We start from the raw sequence: 19,423 nt of genomic DNA on the forward strand, positions 1-19,423 counted from the left end.
TTTTATCGTTCAGGTTATTTTGTCTGTGGATTTCTATTCCAAAAGCCATCATCTCTATTTCCTTTGCTGGATTCTAGAATGTGGTTTGGTATGTTTCACTTAAGTAAATTAAAGTTAATGAAGTCTTAGACTTTGAATTAGCTTGAGAATTTTCCCTATGTGAAAGAGGATGTTGAAGTCAACTATGAATTATATTGCAACCAATATTAAATTCCAGAACTCTGAATTCCAAGTAGATGCCAGTCCATTAAGCAAACAGATGAAATATGCTTTGCCTAAAGGTTTATCTGCAGCACAGGCAATTGTAATTCTTAATAATGAGACAAGAAAGGGAAGCTGGGGCACCTGGAATGGAAACTACACATCACCCACTTAATTATTAGTGAATATTAATTATTATTGCTTAATGTTGGAACTGATTTAGTGTTCTTACATATTTCTGGCACAGCCTTTATTTTAAATCTTGTTATTTATTTCTGGCAATTTTTCCCCCAAGCTCTGAGCTATAAAAGGTGTCTATTTTATACTACTGTGATGTTTGAATCTGTTCAAATCTGGGTATTTCATGGTACCCAATGACTAAAACATAATAAAATGTTAAGTCAAAAGTCTTATAATTGCCACCATTATTGCTTTAAAACCATAGAATAAAATATCTAAAAAAGATCTTAAAATCCAACTCCTTTAATATTTTTTTAAAGATTTTATTTATTTCGAGAGACACATTGAGAGAGAGAAAGAGAGAGTGCAAGCCAGAGGAAGGGCAGAGGCAGAGGGAGACAGAGAGTCTTAAGCAGGCTCCATGCTGAGCGCAGAGCCTGATGTAGGGCTTGGTCTTAGGATCCTGAGATCATGACCTGAGACAAAATCAAGAGCTGGATGCTTAACTGACTGAGCCACCTAGGTGCCCCTGCAATTTCTTTAATCTTACATGAGAAAACTGAGGAATGAAGTGAAGTGCACAAACGGTAGAGCTAGGACTAGAATCTAAACCTCTGACTCCTGGTACAGTGTTCCTTCTGTTAACTTCTGTTGAGAGTATATTGGGGCCAAAGTGTAGTGACTGAAAATTAATATTGTTAAACTGGGTAAATAAAGCAGTATCCTTAGGTGTGTGAAATTTAAGACAAATTCACAATTATCTGTGTGTGTGTGTGTGTATGTGTGAGAAATGTAGCATTCCGAGAAGTAAACAGTTTGTAAGTTTCATTGTTTTGCTGAATATTTCCAAAAGAATTAAAGCTTTTTTAGTGTCCTTGATGTCCTCATAGTTTTTCCTTTTACTTTTGCAGGTATCAGAGTACCAAGGGACATTTTTGACATTTTGTCTAGCTTATTCCCAGAATATATGCTATAATTTGTATTTATTTATTTATTTATTTAATGAATAGCCATACATATATGTGTTTATTACATAGTTATATGAGAGAGGTAGGTATGAATTATTGGTGCTTGATAAGAGGTATTTCTGGTTCAGTAGAGTGAGGGGAAAGATTAAAAATAAAACAGGAAAGAGCAAATGAATGTTACTTTTTAAAAATCAGAATGTAAACTTATGCCATTCAGAGAATGTTCTTAGAGGGCTGTTTTGCTAAAATGAAAAAAAAAAATAATCCCTGCTGTATTGCTTCTGGAAATTTTGAATTTAAGTCTACTAAAATTATGCTTATCAATAATCTGGGATTTACCTAGTTTTTAACTGTAAAAATAGTTATGTCCATATCTTTCCATTTTTAGAAAAGCTATTTCAATAGGAGAAAGAATTCTGGTTGAATTTTGATGAATGTGTAGTACCAGAAAATTCATTTTTCCTGCACTGGGGCTCCATTCCTTCACTTGTAAAATAAAGAGGGGGAAGGAGAAGAGCTTCCCCAACTAGGGGGGTTGCAGTCTTCTAGGGAAAATGATACCTGTTTATATGTATTATTTTCCTTGAAGCAATCGAATGAATTATTTCAAAAATACTTTTCCTTTAGGATTTGTTTGGGAACATATACTGAGCTCCCCATCGGATGTCAGTCTCCTTCCATAGTGTCTGGCCCTGGTAGGCTCTCAGTTCCTGAATGAATGGCTACGTGACACTTAGAAGGGATCAGACAGGTGTGGTCGTGGCTTCATCCATCAAAGCGTTTCTTGTTTTTGTCCTATTTGATTGCGCAGTTCTAACCACGATGATGGTTTTGAATATGAGACAGTTTTAATGTTACCCCTATAATGTACAATGTGTTAAAGACAAGAGGCATAAAAAACATTGATGTTGAAGTGATAAGACTTTGACTCTTATATTCTGAGCTGTTACAGGACTCTTCCTGATTAAAAATAGGTGGATCTATGGAGCACTGGGTGTTACACGCAAACAATGAATCATGGAACACTACATCAAAAACTAATGATGTAATGTATGGTGATTAACGTAACATAATAAAAAAAATAGGTGGATCTGCTAGAGAGAATAAAACAACAACAGCAAAAATTAAAATGCATGGGCGCCTGGGTGGCTCAGTTGGTTGAGCGACTGCCTTCGGCTCAGGTCATGATCCTGGAGTCCCTGGATCGAGTCCCGCGTCGGGCTCCCTGCTCGGCAGGGAGTCTGCTTCGTCCTCTGACCCTATCCCCTCTCATGTGTTCTCTCTCAAATAAATAAATAAAATCTTTAAAAAAAAATAAAAAAAAATTAAAATGCATAGTTGAGCTCAAGACCAAAGATGGGAACTCCTCAGGGGCCAGAAATGACGACGGAATTTATATTCATAGAGAAGAGCAGGAACTGATTTCATGTGCTTGGGAGGATGATCAGAGCCAGGCATGGGCGTCCGTAGTTGGGTGTTGGGTTTTGCCCTCCTGTCAGCAGGAGATGAGCCCTAGGGCTGCATTAGGCAGAAAGGGACCTTTGACAGAGACCCTGCTCCTTCTGAGAAATGGGGAATTAGAAATACTTCCATCTGGCACGGAAAACTGACAGGAGCCCATCTAAGGAAGGTAATAGGTGGAAAGTATTGCCTGTAAGAAATGAAAAACCTAAACCTGGACCACTTCCTGGGTGAGGTCCAGTATCAAATTATAAAATACTAACAGTATCTCCTTGTTAAGCCGGAATCCCAATCTGAGAAGTTAACAAAAAAACTTCTCTGAAGTTGGGAAAATCCCCAAAATGTTGTGAGTGGCCAATGTAAACTCTTCCTGATGGCTTTACAATCCAAGGCAACACAAAACAACTACCTCTGAAAAAATCTCATCGTCCAGTAATAGAAACCACAGAAGGATACAACACGACAAACTGAAGAATTAATACCCCTAAATTCTAAATACTAGATCAATCTGAAATACATTTAAAAATAAGAATATTTTAAATGTTTAATCATTAAAAGAAGCAGAAACAATAGGCAGGTACAGGCAATGTGGAAAAAAAAGATTTAAAACATCTAAGAATCATTATATCATAATTATAATATTAAGAAGGAAACAAATGTTGTGGCAAAGACAGAAATGTTTACATTTTACAGAGAGAAGGAGGGATTGAAAATGCAATGGTGAGCAAAACAGATGGTAAATGTGTTGGTGTAAATAATACGTAATGATTGATAGAGATCCTATGACAAGCCTTTCATGAGCTTAAAAAGAAGCTAGAACAACTGGACAGTGAGAGGAATGAGTTTTAAGGTTGCTCTCATTATTTGGTAAGAGCTTAGTGATAACAGTTATCCTTAGATTTTGCTAAATTACAAATTTACGTTTATTTATATTTAAGAGTATTTATATTTAAGAGTATTTATATTTAAGAGTAACCACTAAAATAATAGAAATAGAACTACAATTTCCAAGTCAAGATAAGGGGAAAAACCGGAGGGAGAATAAAGAAAATGGAATCAATCCAATTGAAAGAACATGAGGATAAGTAAAGAAATAAAAGAAATGCAAAATAAATAGAAAACACAAACTAAGACGATAGAAATAAAAACAACAAAGTCAGAAATTACAGTGAATGCAAAATGATTATAGTCATTTATTAAAGGACTTATAGATCAGATGAAAATTCAAAATCCAAATATATAATATTAGTATAATGCTGAATGATATCATCAGATTGCTGGATGGTAGGTATGTTCAACATGATACTTTTTATGTAAAAATATATGATACACAAAATAGCACTATGTATTTTTGTGGATACAAAGGGAGGAAGTAAAGGGACAGAAAATAAGAACAAGAAGGCTACATACTGAATGCAGAAATATGGTTGGGTCTGGCTAGGAAAATAATGGAATAGAATTAAGGGGGATGACCACAATATTTTAATTGTGTAAAAAATTTGCAGCAATTATAGAAAATGTGAGTATTTGTTAAATGTGGGTGGTGAGTTCATGTATGTTTGAGGGGCAGGAGGGAATGAGAGCCTGTGCTGTGGGTTCTGGAGCTAGACTTTCTGGCCTCCAATCCTCAAAGCCCTTCTATTTATGAAATGTAGGAACCTGGACATTTACTTCACTTCTTTGTGTCTTAATCTCATCACCTGCAAAATGAGAAAGCAAAATAAGACCTCCTAGAACTATAATAAAGACTGTATGAGTAAATACTATGCATAGAAATCATTCAATAGTCTCTGATACATAGTTCTGAGGGCTGTTGTTAGCTCTATGTTTTTCACATGTTTGAAATATTTTGTGTTAAAAAAGAGAATTCAAAGAAATGAAAGAATTAAGGAGTATGTAAAATTATATAAATCTGCAAACTGTAATCAAGATAATATTTACCTTAAAAGCTTAAATTGAAAGCACTGATCAAAATTCTTATACGGCACACCAAGAAGTTTTTAAGGCCTCAACATCAAAGTTAAAAGAGAAAATCTCATGAACATTCTATCTAATCTGTTTTCCCATTTATAACAATAATGATGATCCACATGCAGAATGGGTTTTGTGTGGATACATACTTGCAATGAGTGCTCTCTTATCTTTTCACTGAGAAACAAAACACAGAGATTCTTTTTTGGTGGGGAGGGGCAAAGGGAGAGGAAGAAAAAGAATCTTAAGCAGCTCTACGTCCAGTGCGGAGCCCTACGTGGGGCTCGATCTCACAACCCTGAGATCATGACCTGAGCCAAAAACAAGAGTTGGATGCTTAATCGACTGAGCCACCCAGCTACCCCCAAAACACAAAGATTTCTATAATTAAACTATTTTTTAATATAACAAAGTGCAAAGTTTAAAACAACAAATAAAAAAAGATTTTTTTTCTATTTTTGGTTCTGTAACACGTAGATATAATGTAATATATATTTTAATGTGTAGTTATTTTCCCAAACATACATATGACAATTTAAAATTTCATTTGTTGACAAATCATATCTTTTGTTACTAGGATGTGTCAGTTATAAATGGCAAACTGTTGATTTTTTTTAAATAGGTTATGGGTGGTAAAGTCAAGCTGGCCTCTTCTGCAGTGTTTGGGAGAATCATTAGCTATGGTTAGATCAATCCCTGTGCATTGAACCCTGACATATGCTTCTTGGAATTGGCTGTGAGAGAAGCAGGCTGTGTGTGTGTGTGTGTGTGTGTGTGTGTTTACACTAGTGTCTGGAGTAAGAGTGATCACCCTTGAGAGTATCATCTGATCTCTCTTGTCTGAAAACACTGGTTCACGTATTTATCCATGGAATTTTTCATCTATGTGTCTATGATGGTCTCCCATTATTTCTCACAGTGGAAGTTCCTTGCACTTCTGCTTCAGTTGCTTTCAACTTGTCACTGAGAACATCCCAAAGTGAATTTGGGGTATTGCATACAATCCATATTTACATCACAAGTGTACTATCTGCATTTGATAAGTATTTCTACTTCTCTTTTGTGTATTATAATATCAGGTAATAAGTTAATTGCATTGTTATAGTTCGTGTAGATTATATTTTTAAATGGAATTTTAATAATCTTTATTAGTATACAGTGGTGATATGTATAATCTATTAAAAAATACTTTCCCCATTTTCAACTGAACTAATTGGAAATAGCTTGTAAGTATCTATTTTCTACTTATGAGTCCCTTAGGTGTCCAGGATCCTAGACTTGCAGCTACTGAACTGTCAGATACTGTCATTTTAGAGATAAAACCTGAAATCCAGAGATAGGAAACCAGTTCATGGAACAAATACGTGTTTTGTTCCTATGCCGTGTTAGTGGGTACTGTGTTACGAATAGGTATATTGTGATGGATAAAACCCACATGGCCTCACCCTCATGCCATAGTCTTCTGCAGTTTTCCAGAGGGGGGAATAGATATTAAGCAAATAAAATATATTCTAATTACAAATTGAGATAAGTGTTATGAAGGGGGAAAACAGTGTGTGCTGACAAAGAATATGAATATGAATATGGAAATGAATATGATTTAGATTTAGATTGGGATCCTAGGCCAGACCTCTGCGAAGTGATACTAAAGCTGAGACTTGAAGAAATCAATCCAGGCAGAGGGATTTGCATGTGCAAAGATCCTTAGGTCTGAAGAAAAGACGGCGTGTGTGCCTAGAGCTTAGTGAGCCAGGAAGAGAGTAAATTGAGATGATGATGGAATGGTAGGCAGGAGCCAGATGGTGCACAGCTCTCCAGGCCATGCTGAGGGTTTGGTGTTTTATTGTAAATGAAATGGGAAGCTATTAAAGGGTTTAAGTAGGAGAGTGACAAGCTCCAATTCATATTGTAAAATATAACCTCCACTGTAGTGTGGTTTGGAAGGGAAAATGAGTAAGAGTGTCAGTGAGGAATCTAGCCAGAAGCTGCTGAGGGCCTGGACGAGGTGGTGGCTCTGGGGATGGAGAGGAGCAAACAGTTGGGATCAGACCCCTGTTGTCTGGATCCCCCCGGCCCAGGCTCCCACTACACCACCCTGCCAGGCCTGAACTAGCCACTGAGTTGAAGCTGATTAATGTGCTCTTGGAGTGCTAAACGGCTCTTCTGCAGAAGGTATCATTACCTCTTCAACTCACTCTGGTTGACTCTGCAAGGTTTTCTTCGTGGATGTTGTAAAAAAAAGATGGTAGGCAAAGATCACGTTTTACAACAACAGCATTTTACCTGCAGGTAATTTAGATTTGTGGTGTATGAGGGAATTTCCCAGGCTTGCCAACCTGGATGAACAGATCTCCCTTGAGATACAGGACAGTTTTAGGACAGGTCCAACTTTGTGCAGCTCCTCTGATGTCAGGAAACTGTCATGCCTGTTCTATTCCAAATAATGTGTCCTGTTCAGTTATTTCTGGTGCCAGAAGATGTCCATGTGAAAAAGAGGCCCTAAGACTGTAACTGAGAATATTTTTCTATGCCAAGTGAGGATGCTTTCATTACACAAGACTTCTGTATGCATAGAAATGTTTACACTCTCTTCCCCCCACCCCCACCTTTTTTTATACCAAGAGGCCAAGAGTCGTGTGTTCAGCTCCAGTTGAGTCTTGTTTATTCCTGGTCCTTTGCTCCATAGATTTCTACTGTTTTCGTGGGCTGATTACAGTTAAGGAAGAAAAGAGAAGTATCAGCATGTTAGACTTCTTAAAGAGACAACTGATGATTAGCAATGGAAAGTGTAACGAGGACAGGGATCTGGCTGCAGCACATTTATTCCTATCTGATTTAGAGCAAGTGACTTAACCTCTGCAAGTCTCCATTTCCTGATCTATAAAAAGATGCCCAATTATAATGCCTGCCTTAAGTTATTTCTATGAGAATTTAGAGAGATAATCCACACTGAGTGCCTGGTATGTGGTAAATGTTCAGCAACTGTTATCTGTGAATAAAACTCAGGGGAATTTGCTTGTTGCTGCTACTTATCCTAACCATGGGTCTTCCTATCAGTTTTAATTCCATCTGCAAGTTAAACCTACCATACAAGCATCTACTTCCTGGTCACATAGCACACTGTAATGTGTATTCTTTTTTTTTTTTTTTTTTAAGATTTTATGTATTTATTTGACAGAGAGAGACACAGTGAGAGAGGAAACACAGGCAGGGTGAGTGGGAGAGGGAGAAGCAAGCTTCCCACTGAGCAGGGAGCCCTATGCGGGGCTCGATCCCAGGACCCTGGGATCATGACCTGAGCCAAAGGCAGACGCTTAACGACTGAGCCACTCAGGTGCCCCAGTAATGTGTATTCTTAATTCCTTAGAACAACCTTCAGAAGAAATTCCTAGTCATTCAAACAATTTCACAAGAGGCAAAGTACGCCTATGCACAAACAAATTAAATCGCTTTCTAGATACCATACAACTAGCGAGGGACAAGGCCAGAATACCTCTGGGAGGGTGAAAAATGGTTTTCATTTGAAGGGGCACAGCACAGATCATCATAGCACTTTAAAGAGCCCGGACTCCAGGGAATAGAAGATGTGTTGCCACAAGGTTTTCCCCTCTTCTGTTGTTCTGCTTCTTTGTCTGTCCAGTGAACCTTGACTTAAATCATCCCAAATGGCTACTCTGGTTCTAAAATCTTAAGATTTTAGGAGAGCCTTCATGTTTGAAATATCCTGTGGTCTGCATCCTCCAGAGCTCATTGGTGAGCTGCCTAGAAGGCAGTGTTCATTCCAGGTCTTCTTTCCTGGGTGATAATCTGAGAGAGACCCTAGAGTTATGACTCTGAGGTTAACCAGAATCAAACTTCCTTTCATGAATGCAAGTCCTTAGAATGGCCAATAAATAAGTTGACTTCATGGGAATGTTCACAGGAAGCTTTCTTCACCCTCACATTCCATGATATTCTACACTCAAACAGGGCTTTCTTAGAAGACTATGATAGACTTGGATTTGCAGATGGAGAGGTCATGCTTTTTTCTAGAACTTAAGGGAGTCTACACATGCTGCCATCCACCAAGCACCACCAAGCGTCATCAGTCCTGAGGCTAACGCCTTCTCTCTACCCTTACTGCCACAGCCTGCCTGACACCCTTATTCTATGTGACGGCTCCCAGAGTGGCTTCCATGACCTCAGTGCACCACTCCAACCCATCCTTCTCTATCATTCTCCACTTTGGCTTTCCAATGGCCCTCATATGTTTCCCCACACTTACAGTCTTTCAGTGTTTTCCCGTGGCTCAATACACTGTTGCCTAATGCTTCTCCTGCCTGAAGTGGATGGAGCAGGACCAGCTTCTGGCCTGTGGAAAGAAGCTGTTTTAGTTTCTGCTTCTGTTTAGTATTGGTCTCTTTCGAATTTCAACTTTTATTTATAATAGACACATAATTTACAGAGTAGTACATACATGTAATTTATAAATTACATATATGGGGGGGGCTGTAGATTTGAATGTTTTCACAGATAAGGATGCCTAGTAAAAAGAGTTTGGAGGTCATTGGTTTGAAGGATAAAGTAAAACTTACTAACTTTGCTTAAGGAACCTCAGGTGTCCTGGACCCACATTTTTCTTCTGCTGTCACCTCCAGCCACTGCGTGTGCTTCTTTATTTCCCTGTACCCTGTACCTGTCTGCTCACTGGAATCCCTGAGCATGCTAGGCTGGGCCATTGTTCCTGCTGATGCTGCTTAAAGCCAAGTCCCCCTGCCTATTCAAGTGTAAATCTAAAATGTTGCTTCCTTTTCGAAGAAGCCTTTCTTAACGTACCTCTTGTCCCAGAATCCACCATCCCAGGTAAAATTAGCATCCCTTCTCTGTGATCCCGTGGCATTTTGCTTGTCCCTCTGTGACAGCACTTTTCATGTTCATTGCTATAATGTTTGGTTGTGTATGTGTCTCTTTGAGGAGGCTGTGTGTGCCTTCAAGGCAGGAAGTACACCTTACTCGTCTTTGTACCCAGCACCTTGTGCATGTCCGAAGTCAATAAATGGTGTTTGAGTTATTTTAAATTTTCATGAGCATCTTATAGAGGAGAATCTGGGAGGGAGGGGGCTTATAGTATGAGGAATAAAATTGGCTTTGTACCAAATTCCCATCCCTGTTGGCATTTAAATCCTAGCTCAATTTCCCTGCCCTGCTTCTTCTGCCTTCCCTAGCTCGGACTGCTTCAATGAAGAGCATACTCTGGACAAGCGTGCCCTTTCTTTCCATTTATCTTTGAGGCGGCATGAAGGTTAAGGATTGCCCGTCTCAAGGTCACTTGATTCCTGTAGAAGTGCAAGGCATCTCAGGGCTTTGGAGATTGTGCAGTTTATGGAGGACGCCGCTGTGCTTGTCAGACTGTGTTCAGTGTGCGGGGACTGAGACTGAGAAAGGGAAGAAACAGACTGAAGGCTGGAGGCGTCATATGATAAGACTGTAAACAGCTTCCTTACAAATCAGGAGCTCCTCTGAAAGTCATAGGTGACAATGAAAAAACCCAGATATGACTTATCTCCTTCTTTCTTTCAACATATGAACACTCCTCACCTACTCTGTGCCTGGCACTGTGTTAGGTGCTGTGACAGAGTGATGAATAATTCAAGGTCCCTGCCCTTGAGGACCTCATAGTTCAGCAGCAGAGACAGAAGACAGGGTAAGCTAGCAGCTGTAACAGTGTGGGGAGTCCTCTCCTAACCTGTGCACAAGGTAGCTCTGCAGAGGGAGTGATTAATTTTGCTTCAGGGTGTCAGGGAAGGCCCTCAGAAGAAGGCTGAGCCCAGAAAACTCAGGAGGAGTTCTGGGCAGAGGAGGAAGGGCAGGGGTTGTGCATTTCAGGCAGAGGGAACTGAAACAACACAAGGGTCTAGATCAAGGGTTGGTGAACTTTCTCTGTAAGGGGCCTGTTAGTAAATAGTTTAGGATTTGCAGGCTGTAGAGTCTTAGTTTCAACCACTTATCTCTGTCGTTGTAGCAGGAAAGTAGCCATAGACAAATGTGTGAATGAATGGACATGGCTCTGTTCCAATAAAACTTTATTTACACAGTTGGCAGTGACGGGGCTGTAGTTTGCCAACTCCTGGTCTAGAGAAAGGATCTTTAGAGAACCTTTAATCTGATGGTTCCTAATCTTTTCAAGAATTAGGATTACTTGGGGTGCCTGGGTGGCTCAGTCGGTTGAGCGACTGCCTTCGGCTCAGGTCATGATCCTGGAGTCCCGGGATCGAGTCCCATATCGGGCTCCTTGCTCAGCAGGGGGTCTGCTTCTCCCTCTGACCCTCCCCCCTCTCATGTGCTCTCTCTCTCTCATTCTCTCTCTCAAATAAATAAATAAAATCTCAAAAAAAAAAAAAGAATTAGGATTACTTGGCACTTGCTCTCTCCGATGCCTAGAAGGATCCTCTTAGCACTCTTCTAGATACCCCCAATGGCTTGCTGCCTCTATTCATTCCGGCCTCTGGGTCCCCCTCCTTTTTAATAACTACTGTGTCCACAATGGCACACACACCTCCTGTACACTCCATCACTTTTCATTGCTTTCATTTTCAGTACAGAACCTATACCAAAACTCTACTTTATATTGATTGTTTCTCTATTTTCCTATTGGAATGTAAGCTTTGGGTCTTATTCTCGGTTAAAATTAGTGGTGTGCTGGAGCCCCTTTTCCTCATCTGTTCCCAGCTCTAGCTCTGCATTCAGTGATGTTCCATGGTAGTGTCGAATCAGCCGTGGTGGGAATATTTACACAGTGGAAATCAGCCCCATGGGAGTCAGGTTTGGGGCAATTTTTTGTTTTTGTTTTGTTTTTTTCGCAAGCCGGTTTGTTAGCAAATCACTAGTTATCCCCTATGCCTAGAATAATAACCTCCACAAAGCCCAGTGGTCAATGAATACTTGTTTTTTGAACGAAATGTGCTATTAGTATCCGTTGACTGGGAAAATAGATACGCATTTACAGATACAGAGTCCTTTGCAATTATTATTGCTCCACAGGGAGTTCATTGCTGTCAGGTAGGTGACTGCTCATGGTATGTCTGTCACCTGCGTGTGACCCATGAGGAGACTGAGGACTTGGGTCAGGACGACACTCCCTTTACCCCTCAGGGCAGATTTTGGTGGCCATGATGACACATCTCCAGTCTTCTGCGCTCAGTTCTGCAAGGTGCTCTTTTTCCTGTGTCCACTGCAGTCTGCTGAGTGAAGGTGGGGCCTCCGTCCTGCATCACTTTTACTCAACAGTATGTATTTTTAATGAATTCCTCTCACTCAGTGTGCTTGTAATTTCTGCAGTGTGTTCCAAAGCCCAGATAAGTTCTGTCCTCTTTCAAATGTCTTATTGTACCCATTTCTGATTTGTCTGGGGCTTTGATTTATGGTATGTAAACACGCCCTCGTCTATACCCTTTAGCTGTGATTTGGTCAGAAATGTATCTGTTTATGAACACTGTCCAACCCTAATAGTCTACTTTTGAAATCTGCAGCCGTGTGAGGTCCCAGAAGCACTTGACAAGAATCACATTTAACAGCTGCTTCAATCTTCATTCCTTTAAGTGGCAATATTAAACCTTAATACTGAGGCTCCCTTTCCAAACCCACAGAGACTGATTAGAAAACCCCGTCAAATTACTCCCACAATCCATGTTGAACATTTACAAAGAGCTGCATTTTCACGATGACTGGTAAACCGTCTTTTTAATTCCCTGTCCTAAGCACACACGAAGATAAAGAGGAGCAAACTTGTATTTAGAGGGCCATCTGGCTGATCCCAAAGCTTTCCAGAGCATCAAGGCTGGGGAGGACCTTGCATTGTCATGCAGACTGCCTTAGCTTTTGCAGACCTCCCCGTCCTTCACAGCTGCTCTGATGTGGAGTTTTTTCTGCTTCTCCCTGTTTGCTTCTGTGCATGATAGAAAACTCACTCTTTCTTTAGGCAGCCTGTTCTCTCTTTGAATCCAGTTCATAGAACATTCTTTTTCACCTGTCTCCCTGCAACTTTCACCCATTGGCCCTAGTTCTAGCCCTATGGAGCCACTCAGAACAAATTGGCTTCTTACTTCTGTCTGTTGTTAAGAAAGTGAGGGCAGCTCTCACGTCCCAGGAGTCCTCGCTTCTCCAGGCTGCATATTGACTGTTCATTCAGCCATTCTTCACATGGCAGTCCTCTGCGCCCTCCTGATTTGGCTCCCTTTCTTCCGGCCTGTGTGAGTTTTGCCAGTGTCTTTCTGAAAGTGACTGAACAGTGTGGAGAGTAGCTAGGACCACAGACTCTTAAGTTAAATCTGCCTCTTCATTTACTAGTTCTGTAACTTTGGGTAAGTGAGGTAACTTCGCTGAATCTTCATAATCCCATCTGGAAAATGAGAAAAAAGTACCTTACACATTCAGTTATTGTGAGTGTTAAATAAAACTATAGTAAAATCATCAGGGGAATGCCTGGTACAAAGTAGATGTGTTCGAAATACAGCCATCATCATTGTAATAAGTACTATTAATTCTCTGGATTTGGCTTCCATAACAAAGTTTGGATCACTGTTATATTTTTCATTTTAATTAATGAATTAATTAGTATTTTTCATTTTAGTTTGGTGTTTACATGAGGCCCTTTATCTGTAACTTTGAGTGCAAATGTTGAATAGGCAGGCCCTAGATAAATACAATCTAATTGTAGTATCAAAGATATTTATTGTGTGTGTATATATGTGTATATATGTACTTCTTGCACAGTTTCCTATAACCCCTTTTCTTTATCGTCCCCATACTCTAATAAATGATAACACAACTCAGTGCTCTCCCTCCTTGCTTCTTGTCCCCCAAACTCCTAGCTTGCCCAAGATATGGATTATGTCTTAGTTGCTCTTTGAAAGGAAAGGATGATGATCATCCAGTGTATAGGAGAGGTGTTCTCGTCCTAAATCAACTATGTGTTAGCTCGATGACCTTAGACAAGACACTTTCCCTCTGAGCGTCAGCTTTTTTTTTTTTTTTTTAATCTTTGACAATGATGAAGGAGGGTATTTTATTTTCTGCCATCCAGTGGTCATCCTGAGATGTATGATCAGGCCCCCATCATTCCAGCCTGTTCTGGGTTTCCAGTACATACCTAGGTAACTGTTCCCCTGCATTACATGTTAAACCAGCAGGAGTGTCTAGAGAGCTCTTCCAGGTCCCAGCTCTCCTGAGGGGCCTTGAATTCAAACCGCTGTGGAAATCGCCATGTCATCCTGAAGGGAAGCAGTGTTGAGCCTGAGTTCCTATCCTTTACCTACTTTCTCACCCAACCTCTTTGAGAATTAAATTCCTAACTTGCTTTGTGGCTGTAATTATCACTAAACTTCTTATTTTAGAATGGTTTTAAATTTAGAGAAAAGTGAAGCCAGTACAAAGAGTTCCCATATAAACTACACCCAGATTTCTGTATTAACATCTTACATTGGTTTGGTATATTTATGAAAATTAACAAATCAGTATTGATACATCATGATTAACTAAAGTCTATAATTTATTCAGATTTCCTTAGTTTTAACCTACTATTCATTTTTGGTCCCAGGATGCCATTTAGAATATCACATTTCATTTAGTTGTCATGTCTCTTTAGACTCCTCTTGGCTGTGTCATTTTCTTAGACTTTTTTTGTTTTTGATGACCTTGACAATTTAAGTGTTCCTAGTCAGCTATTTTGTAGAATGTCCTTTAGTTGGTGTTTGTCTAGTGTTTTTCTCATGATCAGACTGGGGTTATGAGTTTTGGAGATGATCACGGAGGTAAAGTGCCATTCTCATCACATCATATCAAGGGTACATATTATCAGCATGATTTATGACTGTTGATAGTAACCTTGATCACCTTGCTGAGGTAGTGTTTTTTTTGTCAGGTTTCTCTGCTGTAAAATTACTCCATCCCCTCCCCCTTTCCTATTGTACTTTTTGGAAGAATGTCACTATGCACGACCAATGGAAGTTTATTTCCTGTTCACCTGTCCAAAATGGGTATTTCTGATGGCTGTTGTCTTTTTTCTATCAGTTATTCAGAGGTCCGGCATTCTTCTGTTTTGTTGACATCCCTAGGGCTTTGTCATCTAAATCCAGCTAGCATTAAGAGAATGTTTGCTTTTAAAAGCCTCGGCCTGAAAATGGCACACATCACTTCCACTTACATTCCGTATGACACTCATTCATCTGCCAAACCTAACTGCAAGGGAGGCTAGGACATATGGTCTAGCTGGGTGCCCAGGAAAAAGAGGAAATGGATTTGGGAGAAAGCTAGCAGCATTTGCCACACCATTTTAGAGTACAAAGATGACTAACCAATCCCTGCCACCTCACCATCTAATAATATAGCCATCATTTCATTAAAAAAAAAAATAATAGAAGAACATTATCTTAGAATCAAGTAGAATCATATAAATTAGAAAATATCCGTTGTTTATCTGTCTGGAATGCCCTTTCTTTGTTTTTGTTTTGTTTTTATTTTTGGCTTTGTTTTGTTTTGTTTTTGCCTATTAAAATGCCACTTACTCTTCCAACTGATGGATGAGGTGCCTTCACCCAACCTTGAGACAGAATTAGTCCCTTACTCCTTGGTGCCATCATGCCACTCTGCTTCTATCCCTTATTTAACACCTACCCCACACGTATTATATATAAATATGTTTCATGCATTAGACTGGGTGCTCCTTGAGGACAGCACAGGAATTATTCATCTCTTAGATCCCCAAGTGTTGTCTGACAAATAAAAAGCATATTTGTTGAGTGCCTCGAGGATTTTAGATGTACCAAAAAGTGGTCTCATTTTTTTAACCCCTTTCTTTAAAATACAACAAAACATGTCCTCTCCACGCCCCATTATGAAAATGATCCACACTTATGATAGCCAAGCCTTCGTGGAGGAGATGGTCTTGAGCTGAGCCCAGAAAGGTTGGTAGGGTTTGATAGATAGTAATCAGCATACAGGCAGGCCTGGCTTTCTATGACACATCCTACGTTCAGGGCATTTGTTCAATAGATGGTCATGTCTCCTTTGAAACATCTAGAGTGCAAGGCATTTGCTTTCATAGATCATCACATAATTAAAACTCAGACTCCAGGCTTGTTCTGGCACTGCTTTTGGGCAGTCAGGGATGGTATAAAAGCCTGATGCTCATTATCTTGAATAGGATTTACCAACCTGAATTCCCAGGGCGCCAACAGGGGGATAGCTTCCCCATAGCAAAAGAAGTGTTTAATTACAGCTACAGAAAGAGGAGCATGAAAAAAACAAACCTTTGCTGGCATTAGTGACTCAGCTCCATGCATCTCATTACCAACCAAAACATGACTTCTTTAAGTGACCTTATCAAGCTTATTAGAAATAAACTATCAAATATAAGACAGTTGTCCCTTTCTCCTATCTTTTTCTATCCTCTACTCTTAGCCCACTGTTTACTTTAATGACTTACAAGCTTAATTAATATTTCACTAAAGCAGAAATCAGAAGACGTTTGATTTTCATCATTAAAAAACAGACCTTAATTAGGATTTATATTCTTACGGATTTCAAATCACACTATCACCTATATTTATTCATTGAAATTCTCAATGGTTATAGTTAGCATAGGAATTATCTTTCCCTTTATATAGGTATGACAACCGAGCCTTAAATGTAAAATGACTTCCTCAGGACCACATGGCAATTGTGGTTCAAAGCTGGGTCTTCTGGCTGCATACATAGAATTCAGTGTGCCATATTAGCACCTGTCTGTCAGTCAGCCTCATGGCAGAGGCACACATGTTCTTTTTATTTCCCTTGATTATAAAAGTGATCTGCAATTATGATAGCTAAGCTTTCTTGGAGGAGGTGCTCTTGAGTTGAGCCTAGAAAAGTTGGTAGGTAGGGTTTAATAGATGGTAATAGCGGTCCAGGATATTATTTTACAGTGATCTTAGCTAGCTATGTGTTCCTCCAACATGTCCCTAGTATGTCAGACTGGGTGAGCCCATGGAGGCAACACACTGAACATGAAGCCATTCCTTGATTTCTGCCACCACCCAGGGCAGAGGATTCTAATGTACTCCAGGTCAATAGATACTTATAGAAGGGATCTAAAGATATTTCATTTTAACTTCCAGATGGTATTGATAATTGGAAATTAGGGCGCACAAAGTAAATAAATTGAATTTATTTAACACACATATATAACATATAGTTATCAATCACAATGCCTAATTTCCAGTTCAGTTCTTTTTTTTTCATAACCCTGCTTCCTTATTCCCAATTTTCTTGGCATCTTTTCTGCTCCTTAGGATTGCTCTGAAGAAGACATGTTTATATAGGCATTGCCTCATATTCCTGAATATATGTGATCAAGTCGTATGCGAAAAAGTTTAACCACAGACATATGCTGTAGAGAGCAGGTCCATTTCCCAGAGAGTTAAGTGCACTGAATCCTTAACTAGAATTCTTACTTGGAATTAAATGTCAATAAATATGTTTTGTTTAACACTATACCTAGCATATTGCTTGACAAAAAAGAGATTCGGAGTAAATATTGGTTGAATAAATGGGGGAAGGAATGAAATTGACTATCAGTTGAAATTCGGTGATCGTCCTTTTGAGGATAGTATGTTGTTACCTCAGGGATGCATTAGACTAGTCTAATTTTTGCCCAGTACTGAAGTAGAGACAGAGATGGTAGTGATGTTGTAGAAAATGAATTGTTGGCAGCCAGCACCACAATGAGAAAGCTTTAAATATTTATGTTAGCTGATATATAGAAATCCAAATGTGGTATACAAAGTTCAGCTTGATGGTATTAATGTGTAGGGAGTTTTCAAAAGCTGAGGACCACTCCTGATATGAAATACTTAGAGAAATATGCATGGATTTATTTATTTGTTTGTTTGTTTTTGTACTGGAAAAATGACTTTTGAAGTGCTGGGGCTCCTCTTTGCTGAGGTATTTATTGAAGGTGAAATCTGTTTTCACATACATCTCATGACCATGGGGGTTTTGCTTTTTTCCTGTGGTTCTCATATAAGCCATTCTTTCTTTCTGGCTGAACTTGACCAGCATTTCAAAACCCAGAAGCTTCTGAAGGATAGTTGACATTGAGCGAAATAGAAGTCTTCCAGGGCCTAATTTTGACTGTTGGAAGCTTAGGAATTATATTGGCAGTTTGGTCTAGATAGTGATTCTGTAATGGGACCATAAGCTTGGTGGCATCTTGCAGTCAGACACTAGATGCATGAGGGAGAGAAATAATTCACGTTTTTAGTATTCTTCTGTATTTTCCTAATCATAATTAGTTTTTGTCTACTTATATTTGGTTTACTGCTGTATAGTATTATGGCTCTGCCTCTAGAAGGAAAAAGAAGAGTAAAGATATGTTACTGAAATGCCCCCTTTCCAAATGTTTATTTCAATATTTAAGACTTTGGCATTTGTGAGTTCACTTAGAGAATTTTTGGACAATTTGCAAGTGCGTATTTTTATAAACAAAATAAGAATTTGAAAAATCATTTCATTTTGTTTTGCAGAACCCCAGCTGAAAGGAATTGTGACAAGGTTATTCAGCCAGCAGGGATATTTCCTGCAGATGCACCCAGATGGTACCATTGACGGGACCAAGGACGAAAATAGTGACTACAGTAAGGATCATTAGCTTCTTGCAATCCCATTATGATCAAATGTATGGCCCAATGTATCTTGGACTTAAGGTGTGGCCAGGCTGCCTTTTGAACTGTTTAATTGCTAATAAGCTGGTGTCTTGTCTTTTATCCTTTTTGCTATGATTCCCCATAGTAAAGAGACAGTTGGGAGGTTACATACTAAATGAGAAGGTAGGAGGCTTGAAGGAGTTCCAAATAGTCAATGGATAAGAATATCCTCCCACTCCAGGGTTTGTAGTCAGTATGGTGATAAGTATTTGTAGGAACAAGGCAGACCTTCCAGCACAAGATGGTGTTTTAATCCTAGAACCAAATAGTAAACATGTTATAATAATTCTTGGAACATCATTTCTGGCAGACCAAAATTACTTCTTAAGGTAAACATTGAATACATACATATGTCTATTACATATGATTTCATTTTGATTGAGGACAAAATTATTGATTTTAAAAGGAAAATATATTTTTTTCTTTTATATTGATCTAAAAAGAAAAATAGTATGGTGATGTTTTGGTAATAACAGGATAATAAAAACCAGTAGACCTGAAATTTTGCTTGTAAGTTTTTTAAATAAAATGCCAGATATTCAAAGTTTGTTAATAATATCCCTGGAATTAGTTTTTAACTAACTTAAGTATAGAGTTGACATGTTTAATAACTAAGCAAAATCATCAAGGTATGACAAAGTATATTTGCATTTCAGAAGAATTTTGAATATAAGCCTCAGAGCCAAGAGTGATCGATCACTCACATCATATCTTTTCATTCCTGCACAATCATATACAGATACTCAGGGGGAAATTCACGTTATCTTAAAATTATGCAGGGTGCCATATTGTTTCCTAAAGTTTGTCTGTATTCACTGCTAGATCTTTAGTGTTGAGCACATAGTAAATACTCATCAAGTATATGTCCCATTGAGTTGTCTTCTGATGGATATGATTTTGTGGTCAGTGTGACAGTCTACCAAA

At 39.0% G+C, this 19,423-nt stretch overlaps 1 protein-coding gene across 3 annotated transcripts in view; it reads left to right on the plus strand.

Moving 5' to 3' along the window:
• Positions 1 to 19,423, plus strand: part of FGF12 (fibroblast growth factor 12) — a 576,324-nt gene that overhangs the window by 346,175 nt on the left and 210,726 nt on the right. For all 3 annotated transcript variants that reach the window (XM_054504271.2, XM_064581207.1, XM_054504272.2), the window contains one exon: positions 18,320 to 18,430. In XM_054504271.2, the coding sequence (XP_054360246.1) occupies positions 18,320 to 18,430 (111 nt within the window). The remainder of the gene's footprint in view (positions 1 to 18,319; positions 18,431 to 19,423) is intronic.

This window comes from Mirounga angustirostris, unplaced genomic scaffold (genome assembly GCF_029215605.1).
Source record: "Mirounga angustirostris isolate CCGP_5_RB_7025 unplaced genomic scaffold, mMirAng1.0.hap1 SCAF_1, whole genome shotgun sequence".
NCBI classification, from domain to species: domain Eukaryota; kingdom Metazoa; phylum Chordata; class Mammalia; order Carnivora; family Phocidae; genus Mirounga; species Mirounga angustirostris.